The 17,547-nt window shown below is 45.6% G+C and overlaps 1 protein-coding gene across 5 annotated transcripts in view; it reads left to right on the top strand.

The window, feature by feature from the left end:
• Positions 1-67: 67 nt before the first annotated feature.
• The window catches only part of CCM2 (CCM2 scaffold protein), a 32,639-nt gene continuing 15,159 nt past the window's right edge, over positions 68-17,547 (top strand). For 2 of the 5 annotated variants that reach the window (XM_063452851.1, XM_063452847.1), the window contains exons 1-4: positions 68-205; positions 2,462-2,883; positions 16,784-16,963; positions 17,397-17,480. In XM_063452851.1, the coding sequence (XP_063308921.1) occupies positions 2,854-2,883; positions 16,784-16,963; positions 17,397-17,480 (294 nt within the window). In that variant the 5' untranslated portion in view covers positions 68-205; positions 2,462-2,853. Of the gene's footprint in view, positions 206-2,461; positions 2,884-10,554; positions 10,645-16,783; positions 16,964-17,396; positions 17,481-17,547 lie in introns of those variants that run through there. The other 3 variants (XM_063452848.1, XM_063452849.1, XM_063452850.1) reach the window with 3 other exon arrangements.

The following is a 17,547-nucleotide window of genomic DNA, read 5'->3' as shown; positions in this document are numbered from 1 at the left end:
CTACAGAGCGTCTCCCGTCTCTATGGTTTCACAATGATGTAAGTCCCCCAGGCAGCTCCAGCCGCACGGCATGCTGGGAAGGCTACACCCAACATGGCAGGAGACTTGAAAAGAGTCCTGAGCGCCTGGATGGAGGAGTGGGTCGGAGTGCAGTCTGCCTGCTGGGAGCAACAGTGAGGAGCCCCACAGTGTCCCCTGGCTGAGGGTATATGTCTCTATTAATACTGTGTGTAGCACTCTATCCTACTCCCACCCCCAGTCACTAACCTGCCCCCACCCCCAGGGCACTAACCTGCCCCCACCCCATTCACCAACCTGCCACCAACCTGCCCCCACCCCAGTCACTAACCTGCCCCCACCCCATTCACCAACCTGCCACCAACCTGCCCCCACCCCAGTCACTAACCTGCCCCCACCCCATTCACCAACCTGCCACCAACCTGCCCCCACCCCAGTCACTAACCTGCCCCCACCCCATTCACCAACCTGCCACCAACCTGCCCCCACCCCAGTCACTAACCTGCCCCCACCCCAGTCACTAACCTGCCCCCACCCCCAGGTCACTAACCTGCCCCCACCCCCAGGTCACTAACCTGCCCCCACCCCCAGGTCACTAACCTGCCCCCACCCCCAGGTCACTAACCTGCCCCCAGTCACTATCACTAACCTGCCCCCAGTCACTATCACTAACCTGCCCCCAGTCACTATCACTAACCTGCCCCCAGTCACTATCACTAACCAGCCCCCAGTCACTTACCTGCCCCCACCCCCTGTCACTATTACTAACCTGCCCCCACCCCCTGTCACTATTACTAACCTGCCCCCACCCATGTCACTATCACTAACCTGCCCCCACCCCTGTCACTATCACTAACCTGCCCCCACCCCTGTCACTATCACTAACCTGCCCCCACCCCTGTCACTATCACTAACCTGCCCCCACCCCTGTCACTATCACTAACCTGCCCCCACCCCTGTCACTATCACTAACCTGCCCCCACCCCCAGTCACTAACCTGCCCCCACCCCCAGTCACTAACCTGCCCCCACCCCCAGTCACTATCACTAACCTGCCCCCACCCCCAGTCACTAACCTGCCCCCGACCCCCAGTCACTAACCTGCCCCCGACCCCCAGTCACTAACCTGCCCCCGACCCCCAGTCACTAACCTGCCCCCGACCCCCAGTCACTAACCTGCCCCCGACCCCCAGTCACTAACCTGCCCCCGACCCCCAGTCACTAACCTGCCCCCGACCCCCAGTCACTAACCTGCCCCCGACCCCCAGTCACTAACCTGCCCCCGACCCCCAGTCACTAACCTGCCCCCGACCCCCAGTCACTAACCTGCCCCCGACCCCCAGTCACTAACCTGCCCCCGACCCCCAGTCACTAACCTGCCCCCGACCCCCAGTCACTAACCTGCCCCCGACCCCCAGTCACTAACCTGCCCCCGACCCCCAGTCACTAACCTGCCCCCGACCCCCAGTCACTAACCTGCCCCCGACCCCCAGTCACTAACCTGCCCCCGACCCCCAGTCACTAACCTGCCCCCGACCCCCAGTCACTAACCTGCCCCCGACCCCCAGTCACTAACCTGCCCCCGACCCCCAGTCACTAACCTGCCCCCGACCCCCAGTCACTAACCTGGCCCCGACCCCCAGTCACTAACCTGGCCCCGACCCCCAGTCACTAACCTGGCCCCGACCCCCAGTCACTAACCTGGCCCCGACCCCCAGTCACTAACCTGGCCCCGACCCCCAGTCACTAACCTGGCCCCGACCCCCAGTCACTAACCTGGCCCCGACCCCCAGTCACTAACCTGGCCCCGACCCCCAGTCACTAACCTGGCCCCGACCCCCAGTCACTAACCTGCCCCCGACCCCCAGTCACTAACCTGCCCCCGACCCCCAGTCACTAACCTGCCCCCGACCCCCAGTCACTAACCTGCCCCCGACCCCCAGTCACTAACCTGCCCCCACCCCCAGTCACTAACCTGCCCCCGACCCCAGTCACTATCCCGAACCTGTCCCCACCCTCTTTCATTATCATTAACAAGCCCACATGTTCTGTCACTATCGCTAGTATCTCTTTCACTCTTATTATTAGCTTATCTCACCAGTATGAGTATCTCTTTCACTATTGTTATTAGCCTGTCAGCTTGTACCTCAGTGGGATACTTTTTGTGCTGGTGGTTTTTCACCTTTCCTGTCATTAGTAACAGGCACTAAATCACCATCACTGATGCAGCCTATGCCATCACTAGTAATACCACAAGCCTTCTCGTACTATGAATCCCCCCCCGGCCCCCCTTGTATTGTGACAGTCATTGATGCTTAACTAATCTGTTTTTTTGGGGGGGAGGGGAGGGGGTTGGGTACCTATTCTTTTACAGGTGACCTTTTACTAATATCAATTTTTGTTTTTCTCTCTCTTTTTCCCCCCTAAATTAAAATGTTAAATAGACTTCTCCTTCCCACCCCTGCATTACCTCTGCCAAATAGGCTTCATGCAGCCATATTCACCTATCAATTCACCTTTCTCTGTTATTTCTTACCTATCTTGCTGTGATTTCTCATATTGTTGCGTCCTTCTGCCTTAACATAGCGCTCCTCTCCCCTTCTATCAAGTATTCTCTCCATATTTCTCCATCTTTCTCTCCACGTGCTTCTCCTTTATTTAATTCGGCACCCTTTATCTAAGGGTTCTCCTGCCCCTTATAAGTCCACCTGTAGCTCCTGGGGCTGCAGGGATGTCATTGAATCTCTCAACACGGGCGACAGCGATACCACCCCCCATCCTGTCCTTATCATCTGCCAGCCAGGAGCGCAGGAGGAGGAGACTGCACACGTGAGAGATGGAAGATGATGGAAAGAAAGGCAGAAAGGTAAGAACCTGCCAACAAGCCATTGGAAAATCAGGATATAACAAGGCCAGATGCCATGTTTCTAATGAATGTTTGCTCATTTAGAGGTCAACTATAGTCTGAGAGTAAACAGTTCAATGGATTTTAGCTCTCTAATAACGTCATCAGGATTAGGTAAACATTGCATATTTGACACAATCTCAGGGTCCCCCAGGCATCCTTGGCCTGTCCCCTCTCTTGCCTTATTGCTATTGCGGAAGTTACATATGCCGATTTAGCGATTTCAAGTTTTTCTAAGTTTGGGAGGTTTGATTGGCTGAGAGACGACACCAGTAGTTGTACCAAACACAGTGGGATGTAATAGGATGTATTGGTCCAGGTTTTTAGAGAACCCTTTTTTTTTTTTTTTTTTTTTTTTTTAGTGCATAAACATATATCAGACAAGCTTGAGGTACCCAATGGCAATCCTCAGGCATAACATTCCGCCGTACATTAGGGTAGAGAAGACATGCACAATTTTTTTAATAGAGGGTGTACATACCTATGTGTGAGCTGTATAGCTATGCAAACATGCTAGGCTAGGTAATGTATCGGTAAACCTGCTGAACTACGTATAGACAAGTATTGCTGGCTATAGGGACACAGCGCTTGTTGCCAGAGATTAGGCTTGCCTGTAGTGCTTCCTTTTTTTTTCTTTTTTTTTTTGTGTGTGTGTGTTTAAAAAAAAATAAAAAAAAAAAAAAATTAAAATATTGCAGAATCGGCTAAGGTTGGGATGATAATGATAAGTTCAATACGCTCACCCTCTATGATTGTTTCTAATATTGAATGGTTTGTGTAGATGATAAGTAAGTAAAGCTTGGTAGCAGTGGGCATGCTGGGCTTTGAGATCCCTGTTTTACTCAAAAGGTTTGTCAGAAACTGATGAGAATGCACCCAGTGAATCTTTACATCGTAATGAACTGTAGTGGTTATGGTGCTCATAATGTCTCTTTTAAAGGGACGTTTTGTAAAACGCGTGCTGTGTAACTTTCCATTAGATGGCTAATGGTTTGCACGGTTAATGAGCGTGAATCCGTGTCCTGTGAAAACTGGGCAAATATTGCAACGTGGATCAGTCATTGCAGGGACTGAGCCGTACAGGCCACAAAGGGTTAATACATTGTTAGTACAGTAAAACCACTTACCCTCTCAGGGAACGAGGACATTCCACCTCCAACCAGGAAAGCAGTGTATCTACGTGTGTAGCTCTCTATGGATAGTGTAATTCTATCTATATATACAATGTCAGTGTAATGCTCAGCATGGCTTACCAACCCTGGCACCAACAATACGTCCTCCGTGGTGAACTATAGCTGCATATTACAGACCCCTGCTACTGTCTCTACTTCTCCAAGTTGTATCAGCTACTCTTTCCTGCCTCCATATTGACTCTCCTTTCGGGTTTACAGTATTTATTCACTCCTCTCCACGTCAGATCTTTCTTATCCCAGTATGAATGTCAGCCCCTGCTATCTGTCTTCCACACCGTGTCCTCTGTCCAGGTGAATCCCCTTCCCAAGTGGGCTTTCTTAGGGGGCTTTTATGGTGCTTGCTTGATGTGAGTGGTGCTTTGTGTTTACTCTGCCCACCCAGGTTTCAGTTGGCAGAGCGTGTCTTCTACAAAACACATTTTTAACTTTTTTTTGGTTTACAAACTGTGGCAGCGATGGCCAAGTCTGAATGTCTCTGATCTGAAGGATTCACCTTTCAGACTGCATTGACCACCTGGTAGTGTGTAGAGTGTAACCCCAAACCAGTTCAACTGGCGCCCGATCAGATCCTGTCACTCGATACACAGTATGAATTTCACTTCAATGCAGTATGGTTATTCTGTTAGCTCTCTTAGGTGTCTGACCTCCACAATGGAAGGTTGTTCTGAGGCTTACTTCCCCAGAGTCGAGTGTCTGAGTGTTCTCTGCTGTGCGAGTCATGGCAGGATCTTGTTTAGTTACTAGTCTCTGGAGTAAACACAAGATGCTCCAGGAAGTAGGAATGATACCATCAGGCCTCTACCCCTGCCATCCATGTTGGAAATGGCGAATCTCAACTAGAGGAAGCATGAAGAACAAATTACAATTTAAACTCTCCAGTTTCTATGCTTATTATTCTCCATTTGGCCTTTTAGCAGGACTCCCAAACTTCATGATACTCTGTCTGAACTATTTGCTCACCCTGTAGATGGCTATCTCAGCACACCTGCTATCTTTAAATTACAGTTCCTGTGGTGTTCAGCTACGCTGGCTGTGCATGCTGGGTAATCTAGCACCAATATTCTTGGGGCACCAAGGTTAGACATTTGCGTTATAGTGTGTATACCCAGTATCATACTGTCCTCCACTGTCTCTTACGTTGCAGAATTACATTTAAAGCAGTCCTGTTCCCTGCTGTCAATTACAGATAGATTTGGCCACTCTTTCAGCCGATCAATGTCACTCCACTAATTCATTGAATCCTAGAATCCCCAACCGCCTGTCAGTGTGTGTTTCGCTCCAATGGTTCTTTGCTGTACAAGTTCCCTGACGGTATGGTAAACTCCTTGCAGATCATGTATACAGCTTTGCCATAGATCAAATGGCACTTTAATAGACTGTGTTGCTACCAGTCCTTAAATGTTTACTGATTCGAGATTTGTTGGTTCATCACTCTGCAGCCGATTCATTCATAAAAAGAGGTCCCTGTGAAAGACAAGAATGCACAATCCGGTTTCTATCTTCACGGCCAGTTGTAGAATAACTTCCTTCTGGAACATGGTTCAATGAGGGGGCGAGCACCTTGTAGATAGGTGCAAGAATTGTCACAAGTGTATTGAATTTTCCTTCTAAACCTTGGAAACCAACTGCCCTTTATTTATTTTGGTTGTAAAAAGCCACTGCTTGTTTTTAATTTTGTTAATTTGAAGTCTGCTTTATAAGTCGTTTAGTGCTCTATACGTAAAATCATTACACAAATCCAGAGTCCTAATCATGGATAACGAGATGAAGGCTGAACAAAACACAAAGTGATTTATGGTAAATGAGCAGAATTCAATACAAAGTCACCCGTGGAATAATCACACGTTTATGCAATCTATAAAACATGCAAAATATCCCCTCCTGCGAACATAGGGGGTTGAAACAGAGAAACAAGGAATAGAATATATTGTGCAGTATGTCCGTATAGAATAGATGAGCATATCAATAAATGGACACTTACATACCGAGCAGTCAATGGGGTGAACTGAAAGCAGATTTGGTAAATTTTGTCCAAAATAGCCAGAGATTGGATGTAAGGAAGCTAGAATATCTCTGGTGTTTGTCTAAATTTAGTATGCTGGATTTTACATTCACCGTATTTCACAGTTTGGTAAATAGGCCTATTAGTCTTTGAAACTCAAGCGAGGGCCCTCTTCTCATTAATGCTAATGGCTATTGTCCATATTTGGCCTCTAGAGGGGGATAGAGACCTGTGACACAGCAGCAATGTATTTTGTGCAGCTTGTATTATTATTATTTATAAAGTGCCAACAAATTCCGTAGTGCTGTACAAGAGGTGGCCGATCTGAACGCACAGGAACAGCGGGTGTTCAGGGCCCTGCTCAAACCAGTTTACATTCTAGAGGGGGTGAGGTAAAGGTATTCACTGTTGGATATATTGTGGTTGACTGCCCCTAACAATAAAACCTTTATTCAATTGTTATTAATGTGTAGTGCTATTGTAACATCCTTCGTGGACCCTCTGTAATCCAGCCCCTTAGTGTATCCATCTCCGTTCAGTTCATTTGAGCAAATTGCTTACTGCCTTTATTTAATCCCCCACTCCCATCACCCTTATCCCTTCCACGACTCATTCCACCCAATTTTATTCAGACTGGTACTAAGGTTTTCTATACTTTGTTAATTTTTATTGTCCTGTACGGTTTTTTTTTAATTGAGAAGGAGAGAGAAAACCCTTTAGCTACAAAGGGTAATGCATAAAACCCCTTGTAATGATTGGTGTTTCTCTTATAGGGTGATCCTTTGTACCGATATCCTTCCCCCATAAGATGATCTGTATCCCATGGGTATTAAATACCGCTAATGAACTACGACAAGTGCTAATGGGATTTGGAGTTTGCTCAGTGTCCCGTATTTAATACCCGACACCCTTTTTGACACAGAGAGAGGAGCGCAGGGCGGGCAGCACAGTAATCACAAAGTAAAACTCCCAGATCTCAAAATGACTACACCATCAGACAAAAATCTATAGCGTGAATTAAAACCCACTTTGTGGTTTGGGGTCCTTTCTCAGACCTCACTTCCTTCTGCTCCTTTTTGTTTCTCAGTTGTTTTTCTCTGAGATCTTCTTTCCATGGCAAGAGCCAAAACCTCTTCAAAACAGGATACTGGAACCTGTGGGGTGTGGACCGAATCCCTCCTTCCTACCGGACACGCCGTAACATGGTGGCTGAGCACAATACTTAAATCCTGGCTGAGTATTGTGGGAAATGCAGTCCACAGACATCCACTACCCCAGATCAGAGCTATTGTTGGAATTTAGCTCCCAGCACCCTCAGCCAGCCCTCCCTATAAAGGCTGCTATAGAGCCTTCTTTCCTCCTCCCCATTTGATTCCTAGTTTTCCAATTAACTACAGTGAAAATAAGCAAAAAGTAAATGCTGGGATAGAGAGTGAGTGGTTGGGCGCTCTGAACGCTTCCAGTGGTATTTCTCTTTAACGTCCTGTGTATTTCCTGGTTTTTTTTTTTAGGCTAAGTTTAGATCTCCAAAGAAGCCGGTCGGTGAAGCCTTGATAAGATTACTCTGTGTATCTATTTATGGAACGTTCCAATCATGGAACGCTGGCCATCATGTCTGGTTCAGCAGCCGTGTAGTATCACATCCATGACTGCCCGTCAGCGCTGCGTCAAAATGGCTTAACTGGGTCATTCTGAGAGGAGATTTATTAAACCGTGTAGCTATCAGCGATGTGCAATTTGTTTCCATGGTGATTGCCCAATTCTTAGAATTGTATTACCAAAATTTACAATATTCCTTGTATACCCCATTCTGCCAAATTCTTCACCGCCACCCCACCCTTCCAGGGCTCTATATATTCAATGTCCCTAGGACTGAGAAGATCTGTTATATTTGATCTGTCAGCATGCCCCTGCCCCTAGGAGCTTACAATCTATATTTAATGCCGTGACACTATATGTAAAATTCTTCATTACTTGAACTCCTGGGTTTCACTCTGATTGTCCTGCTTCTGACGGCATCAATCTGTGTGTTTAACAATAGGTGACCTTGAGCAGGGTGTACCCACATGTATACAGTATATCGCCACACGCCTTTTTATATGCCAGATTGTTAATGTTTTGTTGTAATATGAGAGGGGACTAGGGGTTTGTGCTTGAGACATTTCCGCAATCTTTCGGTTTTGCATCCTCTGGCGTAGAAATGGTTAAACATACAATGATTGGTGCGGTCTTGGAATGGCTGCCAGTAAGGGTTAAATATACATCTATTTCTGATCCATCTCCAATCATCACTAATCATGTTCTATGTCTCTGCAAACCAGGACATTTCTATTATTAACCATCCATGCTCTGTCATTTCATGTGCTTTCGTAAATCCGGGAAGTGGTAACTTTTATTCATTTTGTGTGCCCTCTCACCTGGAAGCTGTGTGTATATTGGGGTACTGGTTGCACTGGGAGGTGGGCCTATTGCTGTGTATATATTGTGGTACTGGTTGCACTGGGAGGTGGCTGTGTATATATGGTATATTATGGTACAGACACTGTATATTGTGGTACTGGTTGTACTGGGAGGTGGCTGTGTATATATGGTATATTATGGTACAGTCACTGTATATTGTGGTACTGGTTGTACTGGGAGGTGGCTGTGTGTATATTGGGGTACAGACACTGTATATTGTGGTACAGGTTGCACTGGGAGGTGGCTGTGTATATATGGTATATTGGGGTACAGGTTGTACTGGGAGGTGGCTGTGTATATATGCTATATTGTGGTACTGGTTGCACTGGGAGCTGGCTGTGCATGTGGTGTTTTTGTATTTCTGTCTGGTGTTAATGGATAAATTGTGGAATATTCTGAGATCTTGTCCCATGGCAGCCAGCCGCGACGGCAGTCTTTTATCAGCTGGTCATTTCCTTCTCCTGTCAGGGTGGAGCTGGATTTTTGCCCAAATTTCCCTGAGGAATTCTAGCTGGCCTTGTTGGATCCTGGGATTGGCCTTTCCTTTACTCACTGTGATTGGGAGTGCCTCTAATGGGGTCTACCTTCGCCTGTTTTTGGATATTATCTGCTGAGGGAGTCTCTCTGTGCCTGTCTCTGGATATTATCTGCTGAGGGGGTCACTCTGTGCCTGTCTCTGGATATTATCTGCGGAGGGGGTCACTCTGTGCCTGTCTCTGGATATTATCTGCTGAGGGAGTCTCTCTGTGCCTGTCTCTGGATATTATCTGCTGAGGGGGTCACTCTGTGCCTGTCTCTGGATATTATCTGCTGAGGGGGTCACTCTGTGCCTGTCTCTGGATATTATCTGCTGAGGGGGTCACTCTGTGCCTGTCTCTGGATATTATCTGCTGAGGGGGTCTCTCTGTGCCTGTCTCTGGATATTATCTGCTGAGGGGGTCACTCTGTGCCTGTCTCTGGATATTATCTGCTGAGGGGGTCAGTCTGTGCCTGTCTCTGGATATTATCTGCTGAGGGGGTCACTCTGTGCCTGTCTCTGGATATTATCTGCTGAGGGGGTCACTCTGTGCCTGTCTCTGGATATTATCTGCTGAGGGAGTCTCTCTGTGCCTGTCTCTGGATATTATCTGCTGAGGGGGTCACTCTGTGCCTGTCTCTGGATATTATCTGCTGAGGGAGTCTCTCTGTGCCTGTCTCTGGATATTATGTGCTGAGGGGGTCACTCTGTGCCTGTCTGTGGATATTATCTGCTGAGGGGGTCACTCTGTGCCTGTCTCTGGATATTATCTGCCGAGGGGGTCACTCTGTGCCTGTCTCTGGATATTACTGCTGAGGGGGTCTCTCTGTGCCTGTCTCTGGATATTATCTGCCGAGGGAGTCTCTCTGTGCCTGTCTCTGGATATTATCTGCTGAGGGGGTCTCTCTGTGCATGTCTCTGGATATTATGTGCTGAGGGGGTCTCTCTGTGCCTGTCTATGGATATTATCTGCTGAGGGGGTCTCTCTGTGCCTGTCTATGGATATTATCTGCTGAGGGGGTCTCTCTGTGCCTGTCTATGGATATTATCTGCTGAGGGGGTCACTCTGTGCCTGTCTCTGGATATTATCTGCTGAGGGGGTCTCTCTGTGCCTGTCTCTGGATATTATCTGCTGAGGGGGTCTCTCTGTGCCTGTCTCTGGATATTATCTGCTGAGGGGGTCACTCTGTGCCTGTCTCTGGATATTATCTGCTGAGGGGGTCTCTCTGTGCCTGTCTCTGGATATTATCTGCTGAGGGGGTCACTCTGTGCCTGTCTCTGGATATTATCTGCTGAGGGGGTCACTCTGTGCCTGTCTCTGGATATTATCTGCTGAGGGGGTCTCTCTGTGCCTGTCTCTGGATATTATCTGCTGTTGGGGTCTCTGTGTGTACCTGTCTATGAATATTTAAAGTCTGCTGAGGGGGTCTCTCTGTGTGCCTGTCTCTGGATATTTAATGTTTGCTGAGGGGTTCTCTCTGTCTGACATCGATCGCTATCCCGAACCTCTTGGGCCATAACGCTGTATAATGCCTGCAGCCCACGTCATGGTAGGTTATTCAGCAGCTTATTATTATGTCATTATTTATATAGCGCCAACAAAGAGCATCAGAGGTGGGAGTATGGACAGAAGTTAGTCCTAAGTCTTCAGCAGAGCGTGAGGGCGTAGACAGGACATACTTGTGTATTAGGGAGGATAGATAGGTGGGAGCAGCATTATGTGGAGATTTGAAAGCAAGAACCAGAAGTTTAAATTGAGCTCTATATCTTACAGGAAGCCAATGTAGGGACTGACAGAGGGGTGAGGCATGGGAGGTGCGGGCGGACAGGAAGATGAGCCTCGCTGCTGCATTCATTAAGGACTGTAATGTTAGTGACATTATGTGACCGTTGGGAGCACGTAAGACCACTGAGAAGCGGCTTACAGTAGTCAAGGTGAGAAAGGACAATGGAATGGACCAGCAACTTAGTCGCATCTGGCGTTAGGTAGGGTCGGATGCGCGCAATGTTTTTGAGATGGAAATAACAGGATTTGGCGATACACTGAACATGAGGCATGAGGGAGAGGTCAGAGTCAAAGAGAACACCTAGGCAGCGAGCCTGCGTGGTGGAGCTGATGGTAGCACCGTTGACTTAGAGGAAGACAGACACAGGAGTAACAACACTTGAGGGAGGAAAGACCAGAATTTCTGTTTGGGTCAAGTTTAGTTTAAGGAAGTGGCAGCCATCCAGTTAGAAATAGCAAAGAGGCAGTCAGAGACACTAGTCAAGAGGGACAGGGAGAGATCAGGAGAGGACAGATTTGAGTGTCATCTGCATAGAAAGGATATTGGAAGCCAAAGGAGCTAATGAGTTTACCAAGGGACGCAGTATAGATGGAGAACAGTAGGGGACCAAGGACTGAACCTTGGGGACACCAACAGAGAGGAGTTGGGGAGAAGAAGCCGAGACAGAGAGAGCACTGGGAGAGGTAGGAGGAGCACCAGGAGAGAGCAATATCTTGTAGATCGATATTGCGGAGGATGAGAAGAAGCTGTTGATGATCAACAGTGTCAAAAGCCGCAGACAGGTCAAGGAGAATTAGGATAGAGTAGTAGATAGACCACAAGATTTTGCAGCAAGTAGATCATTGGATACTTTGGTCAGTGCCGTTTGCACAGCGTGCTTAGCGCGGAAATCAGACTGAAGCGGGTCTGGCAGAGAGTTGGACTCGAGGAAGTCTGTCAATCTCGCATACACAATTCTTTCAAGGATCTTGGACGCAAAAGGCAGTAGCGAGATAGGACGGTAGGTGGATGGGGAGTTAGGGTCATGGTTGGGCTTCTTTGGAATTGTGGTTACAGTTGCATGTTTGGAGGGCGATAGAAATATGCCAGAGGGGAGAGAGAGATTGCGAATTTTAGTGAGAGGTGCAGAAAGAGAAGAAGACAGAGTACAGGTGATATGCGAGGAAATTAGATCGAGGGAGTGAGGTTAGGGGAAGAAGAAAGATGAGCGATCTCTTTCCTGATTGTAGAGATCTTGGTCAGTGAAGTGAGTTGCAAAGTCTGAGGCGGTCAAGTTAGTAGGTGGAGGAGGAGCAACAGGGCGAAGACGAGCGTTGGGTTTGCGGGAGAGTGTGGTTATGAGGGTATTGAAGTAATTTACTTTTGCAGAGGAAAGAACCAAGCTTTATGAGCGCAGCATAAATTTATAATGGAGAAAGTCAGACGCACAGTGAGACTTTCTCCAGCAGCGTTCTGAAGCATTTTTGGAGCTTGTATAGATATATTGTGTCTTTATATTAATGATAAAGAATACATATCTGGAATAGAACAGGATGAACAATAAGTGTCAAGTGCTGATAGTAAAAAAAGGTAACGGCAGTAGTTACTTGGAATAACCTTCCAGCTGGGGTGGTTGGAGCAAACACAAGTAAAACATTCCAGGAACCTGAACAAAGGATCCGTCAGTGGTTGTTTGGGGAATCCGATAATTCTCTCTGTGGACCTCAAGGATAAAGAGTTAACCCTGTGTATCTGCTGTTTGCATTAATCTTTCTAACTCCCTAAACCAGAGCGGTTAATCCCCCTGTGTATTGTGTGTGTGTGTGTGTGTGTGTGTGTGTGTGCGCGCCACCTCTTAGCTCCGACAATCCTGCCTGATTAGCGTCTCTCTCAAATCGCCCAATCGGGATGGATTAATTCATTGACATGTTTACTGGCAATTCTCTTTAAGATTATAAATCCTTTTAGTAATTGTTTTGTTTCTGTGTTTGTGAAAGAGGCCTGACGTGTAACTCTTGTGTTAAACACCCTGGCTTGTTCTCTGACTCCGGCTAGCCGTATTGGTATAGCGCTCACACATGGATTGCTCCCGCATATACCGCATTTTACCATTGGACAAGTGCACTATTTCTTTATTTGTTATAGTCACAGAAACATTTAAAAAAAAAACAAAAAAAACTTTCAAACTTGCATGTGGTGGAGTTTCCCAGGACTGTAATCCTGTTTGTTTGTCATTTGTCTACTGATCCTCTCAATAGTGATAATGGCGCAAGCTCTGCATTGTGATCCACTGCACAGTAGGATAAAGCCATAGTATGTTTATTAAGTAGCATTGTACACGACGGATCGTTTGATGTTGTGTTTTTTTTATTAAAACGTCCAATGCATGGAGTCCGAGCATTAATACCACATGCAATCACCGTGTCAATTTTCCATCTCTGCATTTTCTGAGCTGGCTTGTTTTGAAAGCTATTTGTTTTGGTGTAAAATGAGGAGTTATCCATAGTGTATCAGTAGATCACTTCACAAGCAAAGCTACCTTGCAAGAGGTCGGCAAAATAACTGCTCTCTCTATCCGTGCATCTGTGTACTTCACTATTGTAAAGGTGTCATTTTACGTTTAAAATTGTGCACCAAGGACATTAATTATCCCTCTGTGTTGTGTGTCTCAGGAGTAGTATTGTGTGTGTGTGTGTGTGTGTGTGTGTGTGAGGGAGGGCTTGAGTTAAATTAAAAGAAAACTGGGTACTAGGCGCCAAATTAAGCTCTCTCCCTGGGTGCATGCTATTAAGTAGCAATGGCCACATACTGCTTTTGAGGCCTGGTTCACGCCCCTTGTGTTTCATGGGCCCCTGGACATTGCCTAGGTTTTCCCAACAGTTAAAGGGGCACTGTAAGCACTATAAATATTCATCAGAGGTGCCTGACACTGTCCCTACATTACTTCTCTTTTTAAACCGTTTTCACATGAAGTAAGGGCCACACACAACCAAACCCCTACTGGAGGGGTGGCTAAGGCAGAGGGTACACACTTCCTTCGAGCCATACCAATTCATACCAGCAATGGGCACTGTAATAGGCTGAATGCGGTCAGCTGACATTCTCACCCAATCAGTCATCAATTGCTTTAAGGTTAATGCTTCCTCATTAGTCTGAGCAGGACAGAGGGGATGATGGGCTTTTGGGGACTCTTGTTTAGCATTATAAATGGTTTAATGCTGAATGGCAGGAGGGCGCCAGGGACTCTAGACACTATAACCACTTTATTGAGATGAAGACGTGACCGTGACTACAGTGTCCCTTTAACTTAACTCTTGAGTTTAGCTGTATTTCCCAGGCTGACATTTATTTTCAGTTTGCGATGTAGCAGACACCTATGTATGAGGAAGTTGTGGTCACCCTCTTTCCTGCCTGCGTTTTCGCTGAGAGCGAAGTCTAGTGGCGCACCATTGAATGTAGACAAGACGCTCCAGGCGCGTGGTATATCTGTACAGAAACACTTTGTCCTGGATTTGCAGATGGATGGAGAGGTAGGGGCAGTAAGATTTTAAGATTTAGCCATTTGTTTGCCAGAATAATGTGTGTTACTTCCCACAGACCAGGTATTCAGTTAAAACATGGGCAACTTTAAAGCTGCAAGTATACCTCTTGGACACTACTTGGTTAAAGGGCTAAACTTTATGTATTTGGCAGTAGTAAGCTTGTAGTATGTTTTTAGATTAAGGACCATATATCATCCTGAATCCTCCTTGAGATTTGTCATGCGTTGCAGCGTGTCCACTGTGTTCATTGTGTCACTCGTGGCATAACCAACCTGTAAGAATTTTACAATCCTTGTAATGCTCGTCTGGGCTGTAACTCCTTGCTGATTTGCAGGCAGGGTTCTTCACAGGCTAAGTACTGTTCGCATTGTGTGTCTCACAGGCATCAATAAATAACTAAATGGGATTTCTTTGCTGTCCTTTATTGCTCTTGCCTTGGTGTGTTAGTGTGTGTGGCCATTAGCTGATACTAGTTATATTGTATTGTTTAATGATTCTCTTTATAATCCTGAGAATTTCTCTTAATCGATGGCGTTCAGCACTGGTCTAGGCCCCAGGTCTGCCTGTTTGAATAGAAGGGGGCAGTGCAACTCTTATGTGAGCTTTTTGTATACATTGATCCAATGTGACGGAACACCTCATCAGGTCTTTTAATATACAGGCGATTCTAATAATCACAGTGCGGATATGTGGATATTAATATACAGGCGATTCTAATAATCACAGTGCGGATATGTGGATATTAATATACAGGCGATTCTAATAATCACAGTGCGGATATGTGGATATTAATATACAGGCGATTCTAATAATCACAGTGCGGATATGTGGATATTAATATACAGGCGATTCTAATAATCACAGTGCGGATATGTGGATATTAATATACAGGCGATTCTAATAATCACAGTGCGGATATGTGGATATTAATATACAGGCGATTCTAATAATCACAGTGCGGATATGTGGATATTAATATACAGGCGATTTTAATAATCACAGTGCGGATATGTGGATATTAATATACAGGCGATTCTAATAATCACAGTGCGGATATGTGGATATTAATATACAGGCGATTCTAATAATCACAGTGCGGATATGTGGATATTAATATACAGGCGATTCTAATAATCACAGTGCGGATATGTGGATATTAATATACAGGCGATTCTAATAATCACAGTGCGGATATGTGGATATTAATATACAGGCGATTCTAATAATCACAGTGCGGATATGTGGATATTAATATACAGGCGATTTTAATAATCACAGTGCGGATATGTGGATATTAATATGCAGGCGATTCTAATAATCACAGTGCGGACATGTGGATATTAATATACAGGCGATTCTAATACTCACAGTGCGGACATGTGGATATTAATATACAGGCGATTCTAATAATCACAGTGCGGACATGTGGATATTAATATACAGGCGATTCTAATAATCACAGTGCGGATATGTGGATATTAATATAGAAATACACAGAGTACAGGCGATTCTAATAATCACAGTGCGGATATGTGGATATTAATATACAGGCGATTCTAATAATCACAGTGTGGATATTAATATACAGGCGATTCTAATAATCACAGTGCGGACATGTGGATAAAGAGACAGGGACTTATTGATGCTATAGTTGGGACATCATAAACCCTTTTAAACTGTGATAAACTGAGTAATTCCTCCTAACCAAGCACCAGGGGTGGCGTGTGGGACTGATGCACACCATGTGGTGTAACCACCAACCACAACAGATAAAGGGAAAGGGCCAGGGACATAAGTCAAATCTAGAAAGCTTTATATAAATGGCATTTCTGTATAAACATCCACATATTATCAGCCACGAAGAAATGATCACAAAAATCGTGGCTGAGAAGGCCTGTCCGCGTCTCCCAATACAGCATGGAGGGCGTTCGCCAGCGCAGTTTAATTCATTTTCAACAGCTTTTTAGTGAAACTGCTTGGTGTTCTAAATATGTTTTTATTTTTTTATGTGAGATAATGGGAAATGTGGCCATGGCCTCTTCTTGCAATCTAAAGAAGGGGGAGGGGGGGGGGGGGGAGAATCTCAAGACATCTTCTGCTATTTATTTTAGACAAATTATTATAGTGTCAGTGGTGTCTGTAGTAATGAAGCGGTCATAATGTGGCCTAACATTTTCAGTGCCAATTCCTCCCCTCCCCCCCCACTCTTATGGAGACCAACTTGGAGTGCCCCTTGATAGCTACATGGTGTCAGATCCAAATGGAGTTACATGTACGCTGTGTGTTTCGTCTTTCTATATTTTCATTAGAAATGGCTGTTGTTAAGTTAATAAAATCCCACCGCCCATGCTAAAATGTATTTTGCTTTGTTTCTTTGCCAGCAGCCTGGAATTGTGTCACCGTTCAAAAGGGTTTTCCTGAAAGGCGAGAAGGGGCGCGACAAGAAGGCCCAGGAGAAGGTGACCGAGCGCCGGCCGCTTCACACAGTGTCCCTGTCGCAGAGCGATCATCGTGTCGAGCCTGATGTGCTGCTAAATGATTACATTGAGAAGGAAGTCAAGGTACCAGATAAAGTCGTTATAAGCCGTGTACATTATTAGTGTGACTTTTAATGCAATATATATATATATATAAGCCGTGTACGTTATTAGTGTGACTTTTAATGCAATATATATATATATATATATATATATATATATATATATATATATATATATATATATATATAATTCTATAGATAGATATAGAAATACCACATTACAAGCTCTGTGTAAGGAGATTGACTGGGTGCACGTAAACTTTACCATAATCCAGGTGCAATCACTGGACTTTTAAATGGAACAGAACAATTTAACAAATTGCTTGACATTGTGTGTGTTTTATATAATTCTTATTATTTTCTTTATGTAAACCAAAGTTAACGCTGTCTTTTAGCAGATTCACTAACCCTATTACGCAGATCTTTGTTCATTTGATTCTTGTGTTTTACTTTAGTATCTGGGACAGCTGTCCTCCATTCCGGGTTCCCTCAATCCTTCCAGTCGGACAGAAATCCTGCAGCTGCTGGACAGTGCTAAGGTAAGATGTCTGCTTGTCCAGCCGGACATGCAACACATAGTCTGCCCTTGATATTATCCCACACTTT

Source organism: Pelobates fuscus, chromosome 4 (genome assembly GCF_036172605.1).
Source record: "Pelobates fuscus isolate aPelFus1 chromosome 4, aPelFus1.pri, whole genome shotgun sequence".
NCBI lineage: Eukaryota > Metazoa > Chordata > Amphibia > Anura > Pelobatidae > Pelobates > Pelobates fuscus.
Note: the sequence above shows the minus strand (reverse complement) of the source record. Positions and strands in the feature narration are given on the sequence as shown.